This window comes from Scardinius erythrophthalmus, assembly GCF_964197995.2.
Source record: "Scardinius erythrophthalmus genome assembly, chromosome: 13".
In the NCBI taxonomy this organism is placed as follows: domain Eukaryota; kingdom Metazoa; phylum Chordata; class Actinopteri; order Cypriniformes; family Leuciscidae; genus Scardinius; species Scardinius erythrophthalmus.
In genome coordinates, this window is record NC_138233.1 from 1,382,143 (window position 1) to 1,401,381 (window position 19,239).

The 19,239-nt window shown below is 37.7% G+C and overlaps 2 protein-coding genes across 3 annotated transcripts in view; one reads left to right on the forward strand and one right to left on the reverse strand.

The window, feature by feature from the left end:
• The first annotated feature begins 10,286 nt into the window (after positions 1 to 10,286).
• LOC308700795 (uncharacterized protein) overlaps positions 10,287 to 19,239 on the forward strand; it is a 46,708-nt gene continuing 37,755 nt past the window's right edge. Inside the window, exons 1-3 of one of the 2 annotated variants that reach the window (XM_081382581.1) lie at positions 10,287 to 10,478; positions 12,599 to 12,663; positions 15,948 to 16,022. Coding sequence is in view for 1 of the 2 variants with exons in the window: in XM_081382580.1 (XP_081238706.1) it covers positions 12,656 to 12,663 (8 nt within the window). In the remaining variant the exon portion in view is untranslated. The remainder of the gene's footprint in view (positions 10,479 to 12,598; positions 12,664 to 15,947; positions 16,023 to 19,239) is intronic. The other variant, XM_081382580.1, reaches the window with a different exon arrangement.
• Positions 14,742 to 19,239, reverse strand: part of LOC308700724 (uncharacterized protein) — a gene marked incomplete at both ends in the record, with an annotated part of 10,222 nt that continues 5,724 nt past the window's right edge. Inside the window, one exon of the mRNA XM_081382482.1 lies at positions 14,742 to 14,783. Within this exon, the coding sequence (XP_081238608.1) occupies positions 14,742 to 14,783 (42 nt within the window). The remainder of the gene's footprint in view (positions 14,784 to 19,239) is intronic.

A 19,239-nucleotide genomic window follows, 5' to 3' on the forward strand; every position in this document is an offset into this window, starting at 1 on the left:
GTGTAAACAATCGAGAAAAACTGTAATATATTAAGGAGGCTGGTGCTACCGCAAATCTTAGTTAAGGTAGGTCAAACTAAAGGCGCATGTATGAACGGAGCAGTAGCACTTCATCTGAAGACCTTTTGATTTCTGTCTATCACTGATTTAGCAAGTTGCATGGAAATGGCTAAATTAAACTACACTCTTTTGTTCGAGTGAGCAGTAGGCAACCGACCTTAGAGGTATTAGCAAACCCTACATCCTCTGACTCAAATCAGAATTAACAAGTTTGTGTCCGTGAGAAACACGATCTGGGCGACGTGATCTCTGTGCGGCATTGGGTCCATAATGAATTAATAACTGAAAGTATGGGATACTCAGATTAATCAAAGATCTAAATTAATTCATAATCAATATTCATGATTATTTTCTAATCAGAAACACAATCTTAATTTGATTATCATTTGAAATTGGAGTCAGATTACGCATAGAGCTAAAGTAATACTACAACTAAATTCCAATAAATTAATGGACCAATAAAATTCCAATAACTTCACTGGAGCGCTGAAAAGACATACACATATTAAACCTTCGCCAGGCCTTTTGATTCCGTCGTTGGGCTAATGGATGGTCCTTACAAGAAAAACTATTTTGTTGTTCCGAGAACACTTAAAAACTTCAGTTAAAAGATAAAATGGCAGTTCATGATATATTCTTAATTTCCTTTAAGTGCATTTACAAATTCTTTTAATAGGTTTTAGAAGAAAATCACTCTGAAACTTTTACGAAAAAAGTTTACGAATCACAATGGTTTTGTTTTATTAACAAAGTACAGAATAAAAGTCAACATAAAACAAACACGAGTAGTCTTCACCACGAGATTCTTGTGTGTCTCACAATTTATCCTCTTCTGAAATCACAGGGTTTTCCTCAGAAAGAAGCATTTGCATAGTATATAAAAATACAGCATTTGGTAAAACAGTCATAAAGCAACAGTCAGCTTCTCCCCCTCGGGTTTCACGTTTCATGACAACAATTTCTGCCAGAATGCACATTTCCATCAGTGTAAATAATATCGAGACTTGTGGGATCTTTTCCTTCTGTCTGTTCCAAAGGTTAGAACTGATCTGGGAAAGGTGTTTGAGTTTGCTGCTCCCTCTACAGGGAAAGAGTTACAGAAATCCATGAAACTTGATAAGCTGATCTCGTGGCTTTTAAGAGGAGGTTACCTGACCCGGAGTCAGCCTCATCTGGCTGTAGATGTTCTGCCTGATGTGTTGAGGATTGTGATTGACTTCAAGGGATTTGCTATTTCAGTTGTTTCATGTTATTATTGTTGTGTATTTTGTGTCTGTATGTATGTATGCTTGTACCTGTCTTGGCCAGGAGACTCTTGAAAAAGAAGATTAAATTTTTAATCTCAATGAGTCTCTTCATGGTTAAATAATGGTAAAAAAATAAATAAAAAAAGGACCAAGTTTTCTGACCCAGCCCAAAGGGGCGCTGTCGATTCCCCCACGCCCGGGTACTAGCTTCAGCCCAGCAGGGCTTGGGCCCTCATAATAAAATGAATAATAATAATCCTCAGAAAAACAATAGGGCCTTCAACCTTCAACCATAATTAGGGCACAAACACAAGCAAACCAGAAGAGAAGAGTTTCGGTTCCTGTATTCGATCTATCTATAAAAAAAAAGCCCCAACACAGTTTTTCTGCCCTTCCTCCGCCCAGCTCAGACATCCTCATACTCTCAAACATATGCAGAGGACATTGTGACACACACTTGTGCTTTACAGTTTTTCTCGATTGCTTAAACACATTTCTCGAAACTATGCCTCGTATTCTCAAAACTATAAACACAAATCCATAACGTCTCACCCAATTCCCCAAACATCCTATTTTCAGGTCAAGATGAAGCTCTACACTCAAAACCATTCACTCTTGCTGAAAAACAAAACTTTGCCCTCAGACACACACAAGCCCTCAAAAACACACACACTACAACATAGTCTAAGACACTGGTGCAATAAATTCAAAACAACATTTCCAAAAGTTGTGTTGCTTGTGTTTACCCCCCTCACAAACCTTTTCACATGATGAACACAAAAGACACAACCAGTGGATACATTGGCACATTTTTATTCATTCATGTACTACACAGTACAACACACACAAAAAACAACAACAAAAAAACACACACAAAAAAGCTTTTTCCTGTTATACAGTTTTATTTTTACTCTCTCCTCTAATTTAAAAAAAAAATATATATATTTACTTAAGATGTGTGTGACCATCATATGACAGTAAAAGAGCACACACAATATGAAAGTGTATTGGAATGGTAAAGAGTGTTGGTCGTGACAGGAGAGCCTCCACTCAAGGACACAATATGATGAACACGTCTAAGAATGGAGAAACACACACAGATTATTATAAAAACAATATTCTCAAATATTTTACAACACACTCATGTATGTACTGTCTGTAGTAAGCGTAACAATGAACCAAAAAAAGGCCTAAGTCATTATGATGAATGGAGAAGAAGTGTTTTACACTCATCATAGTGTTTTACATTGAGCACATCAGTGTTCAACTGGTTCTTATAAATGTCTATTCATATGATGGTTTGTGTCATTTGAAAACAAAATACCATATTGAGGGGTTTTGCCCATTGTGTGTGTGTTTTTTTGGATTTGTGTGTAGAGTTCTGAGAATATGAGGCATGCTTTCAGAAAATGTGTGTAAACAATCGAGAAAAACTGTAACTTCGCTTAAACAGGCGTATGATAATTTGGGTAAATGTGTAAGCTATGCTTTTATAATAAATTATCTATCTATCTATCTATCTATCTATCTATCTATCTATCTATCTATCTATCTATCTATCTATCTATCTATCTATCTATCTATCTATCTATCTATCTCTATATCTGTCTATCTATCTATCTATCTATCTATCGTAATAATGTATGATTTGCAAAAATGAAAACGGCTGCTTCTGTGTAGATGAGAGAGGCAAAGTGTGTGTTGTGCACACGCTACATTGATTATGGCCAAGCATGCGCCCTTAAAATAGCATATGAATAACATGCGCAATGCGCCACTGACTTTAAACTGTTTTTTTTTTCGGTCTGTGGAGGAATTGTTTTCTAAACCTGTAAAATAGCACCAGGGAATGTTTGTGCCGGAACACGCCTCCTCTTAGTGCTGAACCGCCCCCGGGAGCGCAAGTTCATTCCCTAGTTTACCGACGTGCTTCTGTGGAGGGAAAAGTGCGCTGTGCACGGGTGAGAAACACATATTGTTCTCAGCCGAGAACACATATTGAGCAAAGACACCCTGTAACCCTAACACGCCTTAAAATGCCACGCCTAACCCTTACACGCCTTAATATGTACTTGTGTATCTGGCCCATGGAACTTCCAGCTGGCATACAGTGGAGTATTTAACTTTTGCCTCTGCAAGAAATAATGACTCAAACTCTGAATAGTGTTGAGTCTGTTTATTGCTGTTGTGGTGGGAGGAGCAAACGACAGACCCAGTGGGAGTGGTGTCAGGCCTTGGAGAGGCATTTATTAAAGTAAATAAACATAAAATGTCCAAAAAATGGGGGAAATAAAGAAAACAAAAGGGGATCTGGTGTCCTCGTCGTGCCAGGGAATAGTGAAGGATGGGTAGTGAATAGATGGGATGGGTCCAGGTAGGGGGGGGGGGGGGTGGTGTTGGGCGGTCGCACGCTCTTCTCTCTCTCTTCGGTCTGAGGCGCGAGGGGCGGCGGCTTCGGCATCGCAGCTTGTCCTCTTTAGACACAACAACTGAGGGGAATAGCGGCCCGGCATCCTAGCCTGTCAGCGGCGTCACGCATGATTCTCTATTCAAGACTGCGGGTTCAGCAACTCACATCTTCGATGGCGCGGGAATCCCTCCGCGCCCCTTCCTGGACCCACGAGGACACCAGCGGCACCCACAGGGAAGAGACCAGAGGTGCGCTCCTCATTTAAATAGTCAATGTCATTTACTCCCCTAAACATGAAGTAATCCTCGGTTTTCCTATGGAAGAATAAAAGAAATTAACTCACATACTGAAAAATCAAACCATAAAATATTTTAACATGCAAAACTGTCCTATAAACTCTGCAGGACAGCGGCCCTCGAGGACGATGTTGCCCATCCCTAATCTATAAGACATATTTTTTGTGTTTATATTATATAGCCTATACTGTTCAATTTTTTTTAAACAATATCTAATATCATAATGTAATATCCATGTGTAAAAAGTCAGTTTTTCATAAAAAGTAGCCTACAATATTTTCCTCTGAGATGAAGTGGAGATGAATAACAATTTAAAGCAACAAACAAAATGTATTGTCAAATTAACAAATTGTTGCTAGCTGTGTCCCGGGAGTTGTTCAATGGGACGGTCTGGTTTTGTCGCCTAGCAACTGGTGACAGCCGATGTGACGAGCGGCAGTAACATTTGTACTGGACTTTATACAGTATATAAAATTTTATATAAGTTTATATATATATTTTATTTTTATATATTTTTAAGTTTATATATAAGTAAATTATAAGTCAAAATTTGAACCTTTATTGTATTTTTTATTTATTATTATTTCCATTTTTATCATTAGATACATTAACAAACAAAAAAAAATTAAAAAAAAGAATTTAATAATATTAAATGTGTGTCTGCACTTGTTTAAATGGTTGTCTATAGTACTAACTGGACAAATAAAAAAATATATAATAAACCAATGAATAAAATTAAATAAGAAATATAATTAATTAATGAATGATAAAAAAAAATAATGAATGAAACAATCAGTTCACTGAACAGTAACTGTATTCACTGAAGTCTTTTCTTAAACTTCAATTCAATGTGCACGTATCACAAGAATACTTTTGCCCCTTTACAAATCACCATTTGAAAACAAAATATATCATTCATCAATGACAATCAAATAAAAAAAATAAAAAAATAAAAAATAAAATAAAAAAAATAAACAAAGAATCAATATGTGTACCCTGAAGTCCGAGTTCAATGTAATTGACTCAGTTCAGTTCGTGTGAATGTAATTGACTCAGTTCAGATTGTGTGAATGTAATTGGCTCAGTTCAGATTGTGTGAATGTAATTGGCTCAGTTCAGATTGTGTGAATGTAATTGGCTCAGTTCGCGTGAAGATGGATGCCTACTACAAATCTTTGCAGGCAGAGCCGGATTAACGCAAAGGCAAACTAGGCACGTGCCTAGGGCCCGATTGGCGGGATGGGGCCCAGACAGAGGGACAAAAAAAAAAAAAAAGTACAAATGTCCTATCTACAATTTATTTCAATATTTATTAATTCACTAAAAATAGTGACGATGTTTATCTTAACCATAGACTGTTACATTACTGCAGTTAAACCAATTAATGTGTGCCAGCTTCTGAAAGTAACGAACGCATCCATCAGATGCTGCGAGGCTAAAGCCTAATAAGCACACAAAGAAGCACAGCTCATAATGCAGGTGTGTGAGTTGTCGTCATCTATTTTGGAGTGATTGCAATGTATTCTAAATATAAACTTGTACTGTAGATCAGCGTCATTTCTGGAAAAACATTCACCGCTTTACTACGAGTTTAAAAGAGCGCGAGCGTCATTAACGTGCCCAGACGCGACGCTTTGAATTTGCGCGTACAATGAATAACATCGCGTCGGGAGCTGACTAGTAAAAAAGCTACAAAATTAAAAGACAAGACGTCTGTATTCTAAGTTAAAAAGCCAACACACTACAACATTTTTAAATGTTTCAAATAGTCTAAAGGATCTCATATCTATGGGTCTATCTTCTAAATTCTGCTGATGATTAGATTCCTGACATTACGCCAATAATTGCACTTTATATATTTTTTTCTGCTCAGTAGCGATCGTGTCTTTCTCTTCCACTTGATTTGTGTATAGCATAAGGTAGCAATGCAATATAAAAGCTCTTATGCTCATCTACTGAAGTGGGATTCTGGAACTGTGAATAAATTGAATAAAACAGCAAAATAACAACAACAACAATAACATCTTCATTAAACAAAAAAGAGATTACCGTAGATAAAGTTTGATTAATATGTACAGTACCGGTAAAAGTCTGGACCCATTACTATTTTTAATGTTTTTGAAAGAAGTTTATTATTATGCTCTACAAGCCTGCATTTATTTGATCAAAAATACAGAAAAAAAAAACAGGAATATTCAGCAAGGATGTGTTAAATATATAAAAAGTGATAGTGAAGACTTTTTTAAAACAACTCTTTAATAATCAAAAATCCTGAAAAAAAGTATCACAGGTTATAAAATAAATATTAAGCACCATTTCTAACATTTGATAATAAATCAGAATGATCACGTGGCACTAAATTCAGCTTTGCATCACAGAAATATAAAGTATAGTAAAATAGAAAACCATTATTTTAAATTTTAATAATATTTCACTATATTATTTTTCTGTATTTTTGATCAAATAAATCCAGGCTTGATGAGCATAAGAGACTTCTTTCAAAAACATTAAAAATAGTAATGTGTCCAAACTTATGTACTGTGTAAGTAAAAATATACTGCTTTTAAAATTAAATGTTGTATAAATAAAAAGGTTAGGAATCATATTTGTTTCAAGTGTTTTTTTTTATTGGGGGTGGGGGGCCTCCAACATGAATTTTGCCTAGGGCCTCCTAATGTCTAGAACCGGCTCTGTTTGCAGGAATGAACGATGAACGAATCTTTTTTTTTCTTCCTCGTGAAGGCCCAGATGACGCAATTCCTCCACAGTGGAATCCAGCGCGGTTCTCCCTCGCTGCGCGAATCCAACACGATCACGGAGCGTTGAAACAGTCCAAAACTAATGCAATAAAACTGTTCAGGGGCCCGTTCTTCGTACGTCGCTAACTCAGTTAGCTGGATTTGATTGTTAGCGATTTGGCATGATCTTGGATTGTTTGGTTCTTCGATGCTCATCCTGGACTTGCTGTCATAGCAACAGGTGCGCAAGCTTAAACCGGCTCGAGAGCAGAGGCTTATTTCATGTTAACAGGATTAGATCCCGGCTTCATAAGCGGAGCTGATACGGGAAGTCCAGCGCAGCGCGATAGTGCACTTTCTGAGAGACAGTATATATTTTTTCTCGTGAATCGTGAGATTGTCGTTTACATTATTAATTTGTTGCAAACGCACATTTATTTTCGACTTGTCGGAGTCGGGCTTTAACTACAGCACAAACTGTTTGCATTGCCCTAAGATTATTTGCGGCTCTTTCCTTTACACTATTGGAGATGCGCGAACTTGATGGAAAGTGCTGTCTGTCGTGTCATTCGGAGTTTACCTGGCGCTTTTAGGTTTTAAAAAAAAGTTTAGTTTTTTTTGTGGCATTTCCAACTAATTAAGACCCAATGCTGTAAAGCAGTTTTTTTAAAGCAGTTTTTTTAAGGCTATCATCATTTTTTTATGAAGATCATACAATCATGACCATGCCGATTACAGTATATGTCACTCAGGCTTCACTACCGTGATTGGTACCATAGACTATAGGCTAGACCATAGACTGCCATCAAGGCCTCAATGAAGGGGATTATGTGAACAGAAATTATGTGAACAGCACATTATTTGAAAGTGGTAAGAAAAGTTCCACAATTAAATATCAAGCTCACTGTATTACATACACTTATGCTGATCCTAACAGAACTGCATTTCTTCATAGGTGATTATGACATGTTCCTGCAGACAGGTGTTTTATGACCCCATTCCCTGACCCAAACCAGTTACAATGCAGCTCTAGCCAGGACAAGGGCACACAATGAAATTAACTTTGGCTAAAGGGAAGATTTCAGTGTCTGAAAAGTCTGAGGGTTGCACACCTGCAGGGCCTGTGACATTGTTGCATGTGCCATATTACACAAAAAAAAAAAAAAAAAAAAAAACACTTTTCATTAAATGTTTAATAAAAGACAAATATGCTTAGTTCCTTGAGTTTTATTTCAATTGTTCTTGGTAAAGAAAAGCCAGTGGTCAAGTGCCTGCAACAACAGATATTAGACACATGCCTCATGCAACAAATAAAAAGGAAAAGTTGTCTATCCACTGCCCACCTGTAGGCCTGTGTCTCCTCTGTCTGTGCAGACTCTTCTGTAGCCTTTCTGTAGATGTGGAATCCTGCAACTTATATTGCAGACATAAAGTATACAAGTATAAATGAAGTAAAGTTATTTATGCACTCGCAGGTAGGCTAGTTCCTCCATATGACAGTTATCTGAGAGGGTTTATTCACTGTCCAGTGCAATGGAAACAAATGGACATTACAAAGTCTTATACTTTCTTTCCTTTGGAAAGTTAGAAAATGTCCACTTACTGCACATATTTCAGCCACCACTTTCTTGGGAACAGATACAAGTGTTGGTGTATTATGTAAAAGTGCACAAAAGAGGAAAACACAATGTGATTACAATGAACTACACTCGGGAAAAATGTGATCAATAACTCATGGCAAAATATGTTTACATTAACATAAGTTTATCAGTTTTCACTTTCACAAGTCAAAGCAATTCATCATTACTCAAGATTGAACAGTTGAAATGACTATACGGCCTTAATTTAATGCAGCAAAAATTATTTTACAGTGTAGGCTACTAAGATCTTTTCTATTTTTCAGCCTTTTTCTTGGTTGCTTTTATAAACAGACAACCATTTATTTAACAGTGCCTTTTATAGAAGAGACTATAACATAACTAAAAATTACCATTATGTAGAATATTTTTGTACTTCACTTTTATTTGCTCCCATGTTCTAGTGTGGTGACTCTGACATTACAATGAACAAAGTAATTATGCAATTATTAAAATACAATAATATAGTCTAATAAGTGATAAAAACATCTAACATGGCCACTTCTAATGGATTTAAATTGTCTGCTACTTTTTGCCAGCCCTCTCTCCTGGCTTTTGCAGACTTTGAGGTGTCCCTGGCGTTTTGATTAAACATTAAAATTCCGAATAAACTTCGACTATTAGTTCTTGCTCTGCTGAGGAGAAAAACTGAGCGCGCTCTTTGGCCACGCTGAGCAGCCAATAGCAGCGTTGCTGATCAATGTTTCTACTATCGATACATATCCCCTTTTAACCAGCGCATGAACGCGCAATTATCTCAGATAACTCAATCCAGCTATACTAATCATATCCGGCAAGTGTGTTCGAAGAACCGAGTTAGCCAGATCATGATTCGCCCGATGATATCATCTTGGATGTGTCATTTGATCTCGGATGTAATAAGCAACGTACGAAGAACGGGCCCCAGACATCCATTTAGGAAAATATTGACAACGATGGTTTAGATTAAGGATAGCCACACATGTGGCTCACATCTATCTCTTCAATGAGCTGGCGCGTATGTGACGTCAGCACCCATCGACGCAATTCTTTATTACTTTCGTCAATCAGCGAAAACAAAATAATAATAAAAAATAATAATAATAATTATGTCTGAACATTTCATGCATTAGGCAAGGAAAAATATAAAATCAAAATAAACAAAAAAAATCATACATGAAAAATACATCAAAACACAGCCTCAATTAATTGGGTGGGTTACACATTTACCAAACATTGTGGGACAACATATGGAATAATAACACATTCTTCTATTTCCCTGCCTCTCCAAAACTGGTGAAAAAAGGCCCATTCTTCTTCAGGGGTCACAGGGGCTAGAAGAATCTCTGGGATGTCATGGAGAGATCTTCGCATGCTGTTCCAGTGATCTGGCAAAGGGATCGGCTCACAGTCAGCAATATTGACAAACTCTCTGTCTGTCACTTGAATGAAACCCTGAGCAATTGCAAATACGGAGAGTAGAGAATGGTGTCTCTGATGTAAGGTGCGGGCACCAGAACACCTGCTGGCATAAACTGGTCATCAATACTGCCATGAGCCACAAACACTATGTCTATGTGATTTCCGCCAGGCTTTGTCAAATTCTCAAGAATGGGACCCAACCTCTCCAGGAAAAATCATAGAAGATTCACAAATTCAATCTGATGAGTTAATCCCTGAAGCCAGGAGACAACTGTGTTGTCTGTACATGTTCCCATGATATAACACCATTATTCTCTGTACATTCTGCCATCATAATAAAAATAATAATAATAATCCTCAGAAAAACAATAGGGCCTTCAACCTTTCATGGCTTGGGTCCTAATTAGGGCACAAAGAACACAAGCAAACGAGAAGAGAAGAGTTTCGGTTCCTGTATTCGATCTATCTATAAAAAAAAGCCCCTACACAGTTTTTATGCCCTTCCTCCGCCCAGCTCACACATCCTCATACTCTCAGAAATATGCAGAGGACATCGAGACACACACTTGTGACTTTAACTTGTAAGTTGTTAAGGAGTGGTTTCTGTAATTCAGTCAAATCGAGTGAAGGTTCGTGTTCTCAGGCTGCTGGCGTTAGAAGACTGATTACTTCTCTGATACAGTAGACACGTGAGTACATTGTTCATAGATTTATTCACTATTAATAACATTCAATGAATAACATGAATGAAAGAAAAGCAACAAAACCTCAGTTTGCGATTGTTTGTTTCATGATCTCAGTGAGAGTACTGAAGTCTGCACTGATATATCTGCTCTGCCGACACTGGCAGGGTTTATTAGATGAACTTTCAGGACTTCATCTGGATTTTCTTAAACGTCAAACATCACAGTTTATTCTTTATATCCACCATTGCTGATTTGAATAGTTTTTTTTTACTACTCCGTTTATTCTCCTTTCTACTTTAACACTTTATCGTGCTTCAAATTCTTATCTGTATTTCTGACTAGTTTATTTTTCCTACTTAGATTCCTAATTTCCTAAATAGACTTTGCTAATTGTTGTCTGAGGACAGTACTCTGGTTGTAGAGTATTTTGCAAATCGTGAATGATTTTGTGTCTATGTGGCTCAGAGCAAAATCTACAACCTGTAGAATTAAATAACATCAGGCATGCATTACTGTAATCTTTAGATGATATATTGTGCCATTTGAATAAATATATGTCATCATACGCCATTGTTTCAAAGCAGCTTTACAGAAAATGCATGTGTCTACATTATAATTTAGTGTGCTCTGCTATCAGAGGTGACTGTGTCCATGTAGCCGAATGTATTTCAGAAATACACATATAAATGTTGGCTTTTTATAAAAACAGTCTCTGAGAAACTGAGAAATCGTCCCCCACTCTCCTCTACTGTAATGTCTTAATACAGACGAACAAAGGAGCTTTTCGTTAAAAGCTTAAATGCAGAACAACAGTAACATCAGATAATAAATAATAATAGAATTAGAATAAGATCAGGCACATTAGCCTACACAGCTCTTATCTTATACCTCATACACACTGCATAAACTCTCATCATTAACCCTGTAAATGCTGATGCTGAAGAGAACACAAATCACAACTATTACAGACAGACTTCTGCACTACAGTATAGTGCTATAAAATACAACATTACTTGTACAAAGTACATTACATTATAAAGCAATTTAAAAAAGAACGGACAAAATGCAGCTTTAAAAATAACTGCAGACAGATCTGCCACGTCATTTATCAAAAAAGGCTACGTTATATAGTATATTAGTTGTCCTTATATTACATGTCCTTATGTATATATATATTATAGATGTGCAATCAAACTCTACTAGTGTTTGATGAAGTCATAAAAAGATTGTTATTTGTATCACTTCCTTTCTTTGTAAAAGTTTCACTTGTATACAGCATAATTAATAATCTACTGTTAATATTCTGTATTATATAATTCTATTAATCATTTTGTATTAATCTTTTTGATCATCATCATTTTTTATCCATTACATTGTGTCTTACACCCTTCAGTGGTAACACTTACTGTATACAATAATAAAGTGATCATAAATTATTTACAAACTATTAGTAAATTTATAGTTCATAAATAGTGTTGTTAACACATTAAAAGGCTATCTACAAATATCGAGTTGCCTGTCAGTCAGTCATTCGACGTTACGTCAGACGTGAACTGATGAACTGGGATCTCACCAATCATCTTCGAGTGTAAACTAAACGAGCCGATGGACATTGCTGTGTAAGATTTGCCATAGCACACCCGGCCCGAGAAGTATATGAGGAATATAAGGAGGCGTTCTTGCACTCACACATTCAAGCTTTCTCTTCAGAGCCGAGTGTGTGTTGTTCTGCTCTGAGTTAGAAGAAGCTCTTCAATCAAGTGTTGGTGTGACGGCACGTCAGCGGTGGCGCTGTTAAAGAGCATTTCCTACACTTTACTGCAGTTCAGCTTAAAGAGCAGCTGAACACTGCAGACTTTATCTTTATCTGGTTTATCAGTGTGTGCTGTGGCCATTTCCCCTTCAGCACATAAACAGCTCGTTCCCTACACTGCAAAACATGCTTTTCTTACTTAGTATTTCTGTCTTGTTTCCGGTCCAAATATATAAATATTCTTAAATCAAGAAGCATTTACTAGATGAGTAAAATTACATAAGAAATTATGTCTGGTTTCCTGAGAAAGAAAAAAAAAAAAAAATTAAGTGAGTTTTTGCTTCAAACAAGATTTTGTTTTTGTTTTAAGGAGTCAGATATCTCTCTCTCGGACTGAAGCTGCCCGTCAGATCCAGTGCTGATACACATGTCTAGGTGAGTGTGTTTCTAATAAAGAGCGTTCAGAGCTCATTTGAAGATCAGTATTTGTGTTCCTGTGCTTGTGACTATAAGCCATTTTTTACATGATTTAGGAATAATTTATAAAAAAAAGCCTTCTAAAATAAATTTTACAAGCCGTTTTGTTACCATACTTACAGAAATGTATTTGTAGTGTAACTCTGTAAGCAAGAAGTCGACAGGACAGCTAAAAATATGTATGAAGGGTAGAGATAAAAAATGCATTTCCAGGTGAACTGTGAAGTGTGCTTGCTCGGGTGCGGTTCACTAACGTTAGCAGGTAGTGGATAAGGGTGCGTTGAAGTTTGCTTGATCTGAGAATTTCAACAATAGTACTTTTTTCAAGATTGTGCAAAAAGGTGAAAATTCATGTGCATTAAGAGACATGTCTGCAATGTAGACTAGTGCCAATGGCATTGTTTATATGGCTTGGTTGTTGGTTTTGAAATATTTGGTTATGAATATACAGCAGAGAGTGGGAGTGTTTTGGGGGATGAAATAATATTGAAAATAAGTTGACAGTCTTCATTTACTGTATCCAATAAGCCAATACAAAACTCACCCAGCTGTTCTGTGCTCGAGTGTTCTCTTTGATTAGGAACAAATTGGTAACACTTTACTTGAAGGGGTGTGCATAAGACTGACATGACACCTTCATAATCATGACATGACAGATGTCATAAATATGAAGGAGGTTTTATGCATGTTTATGACAACTGTCATTAAGCGTCATTCGCTCAATTATGACATTTTTAATGCAAATATGACATTGTGTGAGATGTCTTTGTTATGGCAACTTGACATTACCAAGACAACATAAATTGTCATAAATATGTCATAAATCAAACTTAAGAAACCACTTAGCTTTATGGGTTAACATTTCATTAAACTGTCAGGTGGTTGGTTTTGACATTGGCTGTCATGAGGCCATTATAACTGTGTCATGAATATTTTTCTTGACCTCAACTACAGTGGTACAAATTTAATTTGTCATTAAAATGTTATAATGGCCTCATGACAGCCAATGTCAAAACAAACCACATGACAGTTTAATGAAATGTTAACCCATAAAGCTAAGTGGTTTCTTAAGTCTGATAATTAATCTGCTATGTCATGTTTATGACATATTTATGACAGGTTGTGTTGTCTTAGTAAAGTCAAGTTGCCATAACAAAGACATCTCACACAATGTCATATTTGCATTAAAAATGTCATAATTGAGCGAATGACACTTAATGACAGTTGTCATAAACATGCATAAAACCTCCTTCATATTCATGAAATGTGTCATGTCATGATTATGACAGTGTCATGTCAGTCTTATGCACACCCCTTCAAGTAAAGTGTTACCAACAAATTTACTATCTCAAATTAAGGTCTACCGTAATTAGCGTTGCTTTGATTGCTGCTGTCAAGATGGTTGTCATCACCTACACAGAAACGCTGATTTTTATAGCCTACCGTCAGTCCTCATATTGTAATTAAATGAAAAGGCTATCAGTTTCACTATTATTTTACTCTAGCGATGCAATCGCAACAACATGGATAACACTGTTTGGCCTTGCCTAACTTTATATGACATATGCGGCATATGCTAGAGTTACACACCCCGCTGCCATTTCAGGGCTTGAGTTTCGGTGCGGGAATTGCGCATAATTTAAACCATTCCCGCAAGGTTAGCTTTTATAGTGCGAGAAATTCCCGCACAAATATATTCGCTTCATCTCAGAGCAAATGATTAAAAAATAAATTCACAGATGCGAGAAAAAAGATGTCAAACTGTCTTTTATTTTCGAATTTAATTCGAATTTTAATTTTATTTTCGGTTGTATTGCAATAAAGAAAGTAGTATTTGTGTGTTTTTTCGGTCCTCCAAAACTAGGGTCCTGGAAATGCGTTCCTGAGACTGCGGTTCTCCGAGTCAGTAGGTGGCGCTGTCACAAAAAACTAGGGTCCTAGAAATGCGGTCCTAGAAGTGGGGTCCTGAAAATGCAGCCTCCGGGACTGCAGACGGATAATATTGGGGGATCTTTTCCTTCTGTCTGTTCCAAAGGTTAGAACTGATCTGGGAAAGGTGTTTGAGTTTGCTGCTCCCTCTACATGGGACAAGTTACAGAAGTCCATGAAACTTGATAAGCCGGTGTCATTGGTGGCTTTTAAGAGGAGGTTAACTGACCTGGAGTCAGCCTCATCTGGCTGTAGATGTTCTGCCTGATGTGTTGAGGATTGTGGTTGACTTCAAGGGATTTGCTATTTCAGCTGTTTTATGTTTTTATTATTTTTGTGTATTTTGTGTCTGTATGTATGTATGGTTGTACCTGTCTTGGCCAGGACACTCTTGAAAAAGAGATTTTTAATTCTCAATGAGTCTCTTCATGGTTAAATAAAGGTAAAAAATAATAATAAATGGACCAAGATTTCGGACCCAGCCCAAAGGGGCGCTGTCGATTCCCCCACACCCGGGTACTAGCCTCAGCCCAGCCGGGCTTGGGCCCTCATAATAAAAACAATAATAATAATCCTCAGAAAAACAATAGGGCCTTCAACCCTTTCAGGGCTTGGGTCATAATTAGGGCACAAAGAACACAGGCAAACCAGAAGAGAAGAGTTTCGGTTTCTGAATTAGATCTATCTTAAAGCAGAACTCGGCAACTCTAGTGAACTCTAGTCACTTCTTCGCGATTTTCCCTTTTGTTGTCGCATGTTTTCCCCTACAGCTGTGGGGGGCGATATTTCACAACACGGTGGTAAAAAACTCACTTGCGGCGGCCTCCTCCCCCTCTCTACCGCTGCTCATGTGCGTTTGTTTTGATCGGAGCAAGCCAACTGTATCGTTTGGAGCTATGTCTACCGAGATGGGTAATCTGGTAATACATCATACATGCGTGTGTGTTTATGTCGAATTGCCGTAAAGCAATTCGTGTTTCGCGCTCGTTCTCGTTCCTCACGAGACTTCCAATTTCTATCTTGCCGGGACGGTAGTCCCCAAGTTGCAAGGTTGGTTTTCCGCCTGGGAACGCTGGGGGGAGCGGGGAAAGTCACCAATATCACCAGAACAGGTTGTTTAACCACCCAAATGATTTCTAGACAGTTTACTAAGTTAAAAAAGTTACCAAGTTCTCCTTTAAAAAAAAAGCCCCAACACAGTTTTTCTGCCCTTTCTCCGCCCAGATCATACATCCTCATACTCTCAGAAATATGCAGAGGAAATTGTGACTTTAACTTGTAAGTTGTTAAGGAGTGTTTGCTGTATTTCACAGTCAAATCGAGTGAAGGTTCGTGTTCTCAGGCTGCAGGCGTTAGAAGACTGATTACTTCTCTGATACAGTAGACACGTAAGTACATTGTTCATAGATTTATTCACTATTAATAACATTCAATGTATAACATGAATGAAAGAAAAGCAACAAAACCTCAGTTTGCGATTGTTTGTTTCATGATCTCAGTGAGAGTACTGAAGTCTGCACTGATATATCTGCTCTGCCGACACTGGCAGGGTTTATTAGAGGAACTTTCAGGACTTCATCTGGATTTTCTTAAACGTCAAACATCACAGTTTATTCTTTATATCCACCATTGCTGATTTGAACTGTTTTTTTGACTACTCGTTTAATCTGTCTACTTTAACACTTTATCGTGCTTCAAATTCTTATCTGTATTTCTGACTAGTTTATTTTTCCTACTTAGATTCCTAATTTCCTAAATAGACTTTGCTAATTGTTGTCTGAGTACAGTACTCTGGTTGTAGAGTATTTTGCAAATCGTGAATGATTGTGTGTCTATGTGGCTCAGAGCAAAATCTACAACCTGTAGAATTAAATAACATCAGGCATGCATACTGTAATCTTTAGATGATATATTGTGCCATTTGAATAAATATATGTCATCATACGCCATTGTTTCAAAGCAGCTTTACAGAAAATGCATGTGTCTACATTATAATTTAGTGTGCTCTGCTATCAGAGGTGACGGTGTCCATGTAGCCGAATGTATTTCAGAAATACACATATATAAATGTTGGCTTTCCAATAAAAACAGTCTCTGAGAAACTGAGAAATCGTCCTCCACATATTGTCCCCTTAACCCAGTGGTTCTCAAAGTGTGAGGCGGCCCCGCTGGTGGGGAATAGAAACGTGAAAGGTGGGGCGCGCCAAACGAGAGGAAATTTTACTTTTTATGCCTTTATTCACAACGGCTCCTTGACGCCCACAAATGAGATCCCAATCTCCCGGAATCGCGCACTAGACTAGAGAGTGACTGCGCGCGCATGTGTGTGTGTGTATGTGTTTGTGTGACTATAAATGCAGCGCGTGTGAGAGCAAACCGCCCTTATAGCTGTGTGTTGCCGCTTACTAGACCGATCTCCCCTGGGGGCGACACCAAGTATTACACGAAGGGTAGCAGGCTAGTGTGGGCAGTAAATAAACTGTGCAATGCAAAACAGGCTCACTGCAGCCACTAATGCAGGGATAAATAGACCTGTCTTGCCAAATGGATTTATCTTTTTTTCTTTTTTAACAGATTGCAAAGTGGCACTTTTATTGCTTTTCTATTTTTGAACTTGATACAAATTTTGACACAGCTGCACTTTTATTTTCTCTATTTTTGAACTTGCTGTTATTTGATGTAGATAGTTAGTTTGTATTTAGATATAACTTACTATACTGATACTACTTGTTAATTCAATAAATTTGAACATTTTATTTCTTTAGCATGTTGGGGCGATGGGGGCAGGTGGGGCTTGAAAATTCCCCCTTGTCCAAAGTGAGGAATTATCGAAAAAGTTTAAGAACCACTGGGTTAGTGTGTGTGTGTGTGTGTGTGTGTGTGTGTGTGTGTGTGTATGTATGTGATTGGCAGGTTTAGGAGTCGGGTTAGTGTGTGTGTGTGTGTGTGTGTGTGTGTGTGTGTGTGTGTGTGATTGGCAGGTTTAGGAGTCGGGTTAGTGTGTGTGTGTGTGTGTGTGTGTGATTGGCAGGTTTAGGAGTCGGGTTAGTGTTTGTGTGTGTGTGTGTGTGTGTGTGTGTGTGTGATTGGCAGGTTTAGGAGTCGGGATTAGTGTGTGTGTATGTGTGTGTGTGTGTGTGTGTGTGTGTGTGTGTGTGATTGGCAGGTTTAGGAGTCGGGTTAGTGTGTGTGTGTGTGTGTGTGTGTGATTGGCAGGTTTAGGAGTCGGGTTAGTGTTTGTGTGTGTGTGTGTGTGTGTGTGTGTGTGTGTGTGATTGGCAGGTTTAGGAGTCGGGATTAGTGTGTGTGTATGTGTGTATGTGTGTGTGTATGTGTGTGTGTGTGTGTGTGTGTGTGTATGTGATTGGCAGGTTTAGGAGTCGGGTTAGTGTGTGTGTGTGTGTGTGTGTGTGTGTGTGTGTGATTGGCAGGTTTAGGAGTCGGGTTAGTGTGTGTGTGTGTGTGTGTGTGATTGGCAGGTTTAGGAGTCGGGTTAGTGTTTGTGTGTGTGTGTGTGTGTGTGTGTGTGTGTGTGTGTGTGTGTGTGATTGGCAGGTTTAGGAGTCGGGATTAGTGTGTGTGTATGTGTGTGTGTATGTGTGTGTGTGTGTGTGTGTGTGTGTGATTGGCAGGTTTAGGAGTCGGGTTAGTGTATGTGTGTGTGTGTGTGTGTGTGTATGTGTATGTGTGTGTGATTGGCAGGTTTAGAAGTATGAAGGTAAAACAGTAGCAAAACTCGAGAGCTTGCTAATTTGAATGTGAGAACTTGTAAAATTAATATTTGTATTTGTAAGTTGAAATTTATACTTGCAGCTCTGATGTGAAAAGCTGCATCTATCGATTTGCACACACAGACAATACTCAGAACACCTGTGTTTTGAATTCGAAGTTGCAGATTAATAGTTACAAATGTGTAAAGTGTCATTTACATAAACAAAATGGCAGGCACAATTGTGTACTACACATTTATCTTTGTGCTTTCGTTCAGTTTCGTTGTACAACCACAAGTCGGCACTCACAACCTCTCATATCTGGCAGTACAGCTTCAAATCCTAGCGCTTTGACTTTTGCTACTCTTTTTGCGATATGCCTGTAGCAAAACTCACTCGTGCACTTGTAAATGCAGACTTGAGAGAGCAGAGTCGGGGGCGGGGCTGGGGTCGGAATGAAGTCATTTTATTGGTCGATGCCTCACCAATGAACAACGCCAGCCACAATGCAAACATTTGTATGCATATGTATCAGCTATTTTTTAAAACGCTTGGAAAATATTTTTATGAAATATCATTAGTTTTACTGGAATAGTTTTACAGAATATGAACGCAACACGTTTAATTGAGACAGTGGTATTAAAAGACCAAACAGGAAACACCATATAGCCTATACAGAAAAAAATTGAGCACAGAATATGAACGCAACGCGTTTAATTGTACGTTTTCCTCGAACCCAAGAAAACACTTAATGAGGCTTAGTGGACCAACAGTTATAAAATAAAAATTAAAAACAATAAAAAAACACATAATTTGTTACTTTATTAATAAAACACTAGGCAGCAAGTTTATTTGCACTGAACACACATTTGCTTATATATATATATATATATAT